This window comes from Anneissia japonica, unplaced genomic scaffold (assembly GCF_011630105.1).
Source record: "Anneissia japonica isolate Jap-2015-1 unplaced genomic scaffold, ASM1163010v1 scaffold287894_len555002_cov174, whole genome shotgun sequence".
NCBI lineage: Eukaryota > Metazoa > Echinodermata > Crinoidea > Comatulida > Comatulidae > Anneissia > Anneissia japonica.
The window spans coordinates 423,147-429,220 of NW_022753119.1; the positions used below are offsets into that span (position 1 = coordinate 423,147).

The 6,074-nt window shown below is 34.6% G+C and overlaps 1 protein-coding gene across 2 annotated transcripts in view; it reads right to left on the bottom strand.

The window, feature by feature from the left end:
- The window catches only part of LOC117122710 (phosphatidylinositol N-acetylglucosaminyltransferase subunit C-like), a 25,225-nt gene extending 19,819 nt beyond the window's left edge, over nt 1-5,406 (bottom strand). For both annotated transcript variants that reach the window (XR_004447740.1, XM_033268406.1), the window contains exons 1-5: nt 5,365-5,406; nt 3,644-3,767; nt 2,597-2,666; nt 1,919-2,058; nt 1,313-1,425 (exon numbers count right to left, since the gene is read on the bottom strand). Coding sequence is in view for 1 of the 2 variants with exons in the window: in XM_033268406.1 (XP_033124297.1) it covers nt 1,313-1,425; nt 1,919-2,058; nt 2,597-2,666; nt 3,644-3,764 (444 nt within the window). In the remaining variant the exon portion in view is untranslated. The remainder of the gene's footprint in view (nt 1-1,312; nt 1,426-1,918; nt 2,059-2,596; nt 2,667-3,643; nt 3,768-5,364) is intronic.
- Nucleotides 5,407-6,074: the final 668 nt, after the last annotated feature.

Below are 6,074 nucleotides of genomic sequence, written 5' to 3' on the forward strand. Positions count from 1 at the left end.
TAAAAATGCATTTAAATGGCACCAAATTCTCATTTTTTTCTAGAAAAATCGATCACAAACAAACTAAATAATCTTACCTTCGAATCTCAGTAACTTTTCAACAAAAAGTCGTATTCAAATTCGGTTTTTTGGTACTTGTAGCTACGAAAAATCTTCGATCCACCGCACACAAAAACCTAACACTAAAGGTCACCTAATATGTCAAATTCATTCTCAAATGGACCCAAACTAATGACGTCAGTAAGATTTGTTGCTCCACTCGTTCGATATTCACCGATAGAGGGTGTCCTATAGGCGGAAAAGATGAGTTAATTCAAAGGCGCTTGAGAGAGAGCGGGCTGCGATAAGAAAACGCTTTGAAGTTTCCAAATACCGCTTATCGCTGATTGGCTGAAGGCTAATTAGTTACGCTAGCTGGAAATCGTTGTATGTCCTTCTTATTAATAGGTCCATGATCAAAGTGATTGTAACATTTTAAAATTGAAAATAATTACTTAGCAATTGATTTTTATGACAAATCACTAAAAATATTAATAAATCAGAGTGAAGAAACCAGGAGTAATGTATCATATGTATTATGATTTTAATATGTTATTATTTTTTATTTAAAAAAGGTAATAGTGAATATAATGAAGTTATAATGTAGGTTTTTTGCTTTTAATGTATAAGAAAGGAAAAAGAAAGAAAAAAAGATAAGGGAAGTAAAAAAATGTTTTTTTTAACTTGTGTCTATTTGAAAGAGTAATGACAAAAAATAACATACTCTATGATTTATATCAGGGGTGGATCCAGAGATGTCCAAAGGGTGAGGGGGCGCCGAAAGGAGGTCCGGGGGCATGCTCCTGCGAAATTTCTGTTTTTTAGACGCCCGAAAATAACATTTGAGGCGTTCTGGGCTATCGTTTTCTTTTCAATTCTTTTTTTCTTTTTTTTCTCTTGTTTTTTACCTCTCAAAAGGGGAGGGGGGGCAGGGCTGGGCCGGCACCCCCCCCCCCCTAAATCCGCCCCTGTATATTCATATTATTGTATTTAATGTACCTTCTGCATTATGTTATGTTGTTATATTAATTTTAAAAAAATAAACCCGGAGCAGGTCAATTTAAATAAATTAGTACTTATTTCAATTATGGCACAGTAAATATACAGCATTTACATGCGCTTTTCAAAGAGTGGAGGATGCCTATATGATTGATTTATATCTAATATCCAAGGGAAAAAATACATGTTATGTTACTTTTCAACATATAAAATATAAACCTGAACATGAAAGAATAAATGTATACAGATTCTCAATAGGAATACACATACTTACTGTCATAGCATAAATTGTGTCTGTACTAATAGTTTCAGTTAGTGTCTGAAGAACGGGAGACAAGCCAAGTGCAAAGGTCAAAAAGATGAGCATCACTTGAATGTCTTGTTTAGCTGGTAAAGGTAAAAGAAATACAAACATTAAAGTCCTACTGTATAATCCCTAGAAATGTCATTAAAACATACAGAGACATCATCATCCATTAATGACAGTATTGTTTGATAATTCCCAATGATGTAAACCGCAAAAAGCTCGACCCACAGGGTCTAACTAAGAGAAAAATGAAACACATTGGGATAAAAACAAAAAAGATAGTCCGAAACCAGGATCTTAACAATTAGAAAAGTCCGACCTGAGGTAAAACTCATTAGTTAAAATCCAACATTTGGATGGGGTCTAATTTCGTAGAGCACAACATACTGTATGCAAAAAAATCCAACCTTAAGGCATCTAACCACAGGTTAAAATTTCAACACCCAGGGTCTAACTTGGCTGAAAAATACCCAGCACCTGAGAGTCCGATCTAGTTGATAAAGTCCATTCTCGGATCTGGTGTCAGTCCACGTTTAAACATCACACTACTTGAAGATTAGCCATTCAAAATACCTGAGATTTTTCTTGTCTTATCAGTGGCAATAAACAATGCATAGCCAAGCAGCAAAAGTGCAGCAGATACTAGAACCATAGAACCTGGATTTAGTAATCCAAAGTCCATATAGATGAATAGCACAACAAATATTGACACACTGTAAAAAAAAAAAAACAATTAAATTAATGAAAACATTTTGTAAGGAACTCAATTAAAGCACTGCACAAATGCATACCATGATGGCAATTACAGTATTCATTTGTCTTCAATATCTTTAACTATGTGATGATGATTAATGTTATTATTAACTATGAAGATAAATGTGAAGGTGATAATGATGGTTTATAATTAGGTTGATGATTATGAAGGTATTGATAAAATTTACGATTACATGATGATGGTGATTATGATAATTTGGTTTTTATAATTATTTACCTTCCTTTTTATCTGTTTCATTAGCAACCATAAACCACAATAAAAATGACAAAGGCTGACATTTAATGGCTAAGTTTAATATTAGTGTGTCATTTGAAGGACGGAGGGGAACATTCCCCAGTTTTGACTGTCATTTCTGAATAATTCCTTACTAAAACATTCTGCAAATGCAGCCCTAATACTTTACCACCATTTTCCTTATTTAATGTTTTAAACTTTAAAAAAACCTTTAAAAAGATAAATTTACATTTTCCATATACCTGCTCAGTTGCTGTGTTACCATCCCTGTTTCCAATACAACATTCCAGTACTCATATGTCTTAATGTTCACTGTGAAGATATATTTAAAAGAAGTCACAAAATGAAATAAAAACCTGACAATGGCAGATCGGACACAGCCAATAAGCATCAAAAGTCGCGACCCCAAAACCCTGATTTCTTCCAAATGAAACAGCATCTTCGACCAAATACTTTGTGTTTACAACAATATTAATGGACCCCAGGAAACATCAAGCCACAATACTCCATCAAACTAACATGAACATTGCTTCAGTGACAATAGTCACAGTGTAGCACTGTCTTGTCTTATAGATGCAGACGCAAGGCAGTACAACAATCAAAATGTAAATGTCTGACATAATTCAATAAAGGTAGGTAATGATAACAACATTATTATTATTCATTTAAGGTTTTGAGATAGGCAATATCTCACTTATTTGTTGCCTAATTGTCTGCAATGTATTTTTTTCTGATTATTTTTCAAACTCATTAAACTGAAATTAAACTAATTGTAATAAAAATAAAAACACTTGAGCTGATGCTTGAAAAATATTCTGTGTAGAAAGCAAATATTTATGTTCATTTATAGCAGCTCTTTCAATTTTATAGAATATTACAAACATCCAATCTGATATCGGAACAAAGTTTTAACTACTTTAATACAGCTTGTTTTAATATCTTAACACAATTATTTTATCATTGAAAAATGTTCTGTGGAGAGAGCAAATATAAATATAATTATTTATAGCAGCTCCAGTACCCGAATAAAATCTTCTTGTGCCATTTGTAATTACCAAGTTAATTCATCTTGAAATTTTTATGTAATTTATCCTTTCTATATTTAAACTCAGCTATTTCAAAGGAAAGAAAAATGTTTGAAATGGGACAATAAAGTTTTTTTGAACCTTAGTTATTAAACCTACGTTGCTACTATCACTCTTTTGCTTACTGAAGTAAAGTATTTCATGAAAATTTTGAGAGCCAAGCTTTTAAAATATTTATGTCTTCTACTGAGTACTGAAGCTCACCATTTTTCTTCATTTCATGTAGGAAACTCTTGTCAACATAGTTATCTGGAAAATCTTGTTTCTTGTAAAGCACCTTCTCCCATTTGGCTGCTGTTTTTCTACCTGGTGCCATATTATTCATAATCTAAAGCAAAGATTTTAATTAAAGTTTTTAATTAAAGCCAGGCACCAGAGGAAAAACAATTTTGATATAGATGAATCCAAGAAGAATGGCGCCCTCTGTTGTCGACACCATTACTGGAGAGTCCCACACCTACTCCTAAAATGTCAATGTGGTGTGGTTATAAACACAGTACCATTAAGAAATCTGGCTTTTTATTTTGCAGATGAATAATGCTGTCAGTCTTCAAACTAAACAATTATTCAAGTTATGTATATTTTGTGTATTTAGACATCTTCCAACTTTGGAAATGCCACCCCAGTAATGACGTCGACAAAAGAGGGCGACATTCAAAAAAGTTCTATTGGATTCGTCTATAAGTAAAGGTCGAAAACTAAGGGTGAGTGATAACATTCTAAAATCTGCATCTTAATTCTTAAATTCGAGGAGGACTGAGATAATGTACATGTAACAGTGTCAAATGTGTGAAAATTTGAAGTAAAATCGATCTAGTAGTTTTGAGTTATGCACCCGGAAGGGCACATACACACAGACACACACATGCGCGCTTTTTAATACCCTTCACCTCTTCTTTGGAGAGGCGAGAGTAATAACTGGTACTTTCCTAATTATACCATGGACCTAATATAATTGGCCTGGCTGAAACGCTGGTGGTGCACGACCTCGGTTGGCATAAAAATTTGCTAGAATAGCAAAAATGAAATCAGTATACTGGTTATCTTTATTTTTGTTGTGCTAAAAATATGAAAGCTATTCTTATGGCACTATATATAATATCAACAGAAAAAATAAAAATCCAAGAAAATATATTTAAAAAATGTTTAAATTCATTTACATATTTAGGTATATTTTTTGCAAAAAAAGAATCGCACATACAAAACAGTCTATTGCAGCATAAGCTGAATTGAAAGACTGAAAAATTATTACAAATATTGACGATCTTTTCTCTTTGGATGTTAACAAGTGAAAGTAGGCTAGGCCAAGAAAGTGAAAGAGTGTGACGACATCGTCTCTACCGGTACGAAGGACTTTGATAGGCATGTATTTTCTGTTTACCACTTGGTGATGAGCTAACTTTGACCAACGTTTTGGGTTTTTTTGAATGAATGGAATAATTACAGTACTCGGCAAGTAATCATTATGGCAATGTTTATTAAACATTATAAAGAAATATACTGCCTACGAGTAGTATCAAGACAATCGAATGAATTGCATACTATATATCCTGAAAAATGTGTTTTGTTGTGGGAGCAAAATACAGAGGCTTTTACAACAATTTCCCAGCCTGTTCCATGAAATAGATTAACACTACGAATATAAGATTCATTTGCATACCGCCCACCCTGAATTCTCATTCTTAAAGAAGGTTGATAGCACAAGAAAATGTTCGCCAACTCGGTAAGTCTAGCTGCCATTGTCTAAGGTTTTTGTGACTTTGCGGGTGGGGCTTCGCGTCCTTGTCGACATGTCAAATCCTTAAATTTTTAAATTTTTTGTCAATTTCTAATATATTTAACTAGGTCTATGCCATGTGAATTTCATCCACGTAGCTTTCATATTTTTGACACAACAAAAATAAAGATAACTAGACTATACATACTTTCAGCAAAGATACTAGAAACACAAGATAGAGTTCTCCACAGCAAAAAACTGTTCCACCGAAATGCATGGTGGGAATCCGAATACAAACAATGGGTGCTACTAAAACACCACACGGACCACACGGAACAACACAGGACCACAGGGATGCAAAAATAATTAAAATATTACCAATCAAGAGTAGAAAACTGCCTAAAAATCAATAAAAAACAACTTTTAAAGTGATACAGTAGTTGTCCGAATTATGGTAGAAATTGATCAATTTTTTGACAGGTTTTGCTGCCGTGCTTCAGAAGGTAATTCATTGACCTTAAGTATCTCTAATGCAATGACATCTGCAGAAACGCGTTCAAACATGACCTTCATAATAGGCCTACACACACTATGTACGCAGTGACGGCTCTAGGATAGATTTTCTGGGGAGGCTAAGTTGTCCGACAGGGGGACTTGAGCTCGTAGGCTCGAGCTGGAGGAAGGGGTTGAGAGGGGGTACCCCTCCCAAATGAGATTATTTTAAAAAAATATCAACCTCTGGATGGCCGAAAATGACACTCTCAGACTGTGACAGACATGTGTTGGCTTGGTGTGGGCCTATTTTTATGACCATGTTTTATGGTCTGACTGCCGGACGAGCTCTGTCCAGCAGGGGGGAGGGGGCTTGACTTGTCCGGTGGGGGCTTAAGCCCCCCCTGACACCCCGTTGGCGCCGCC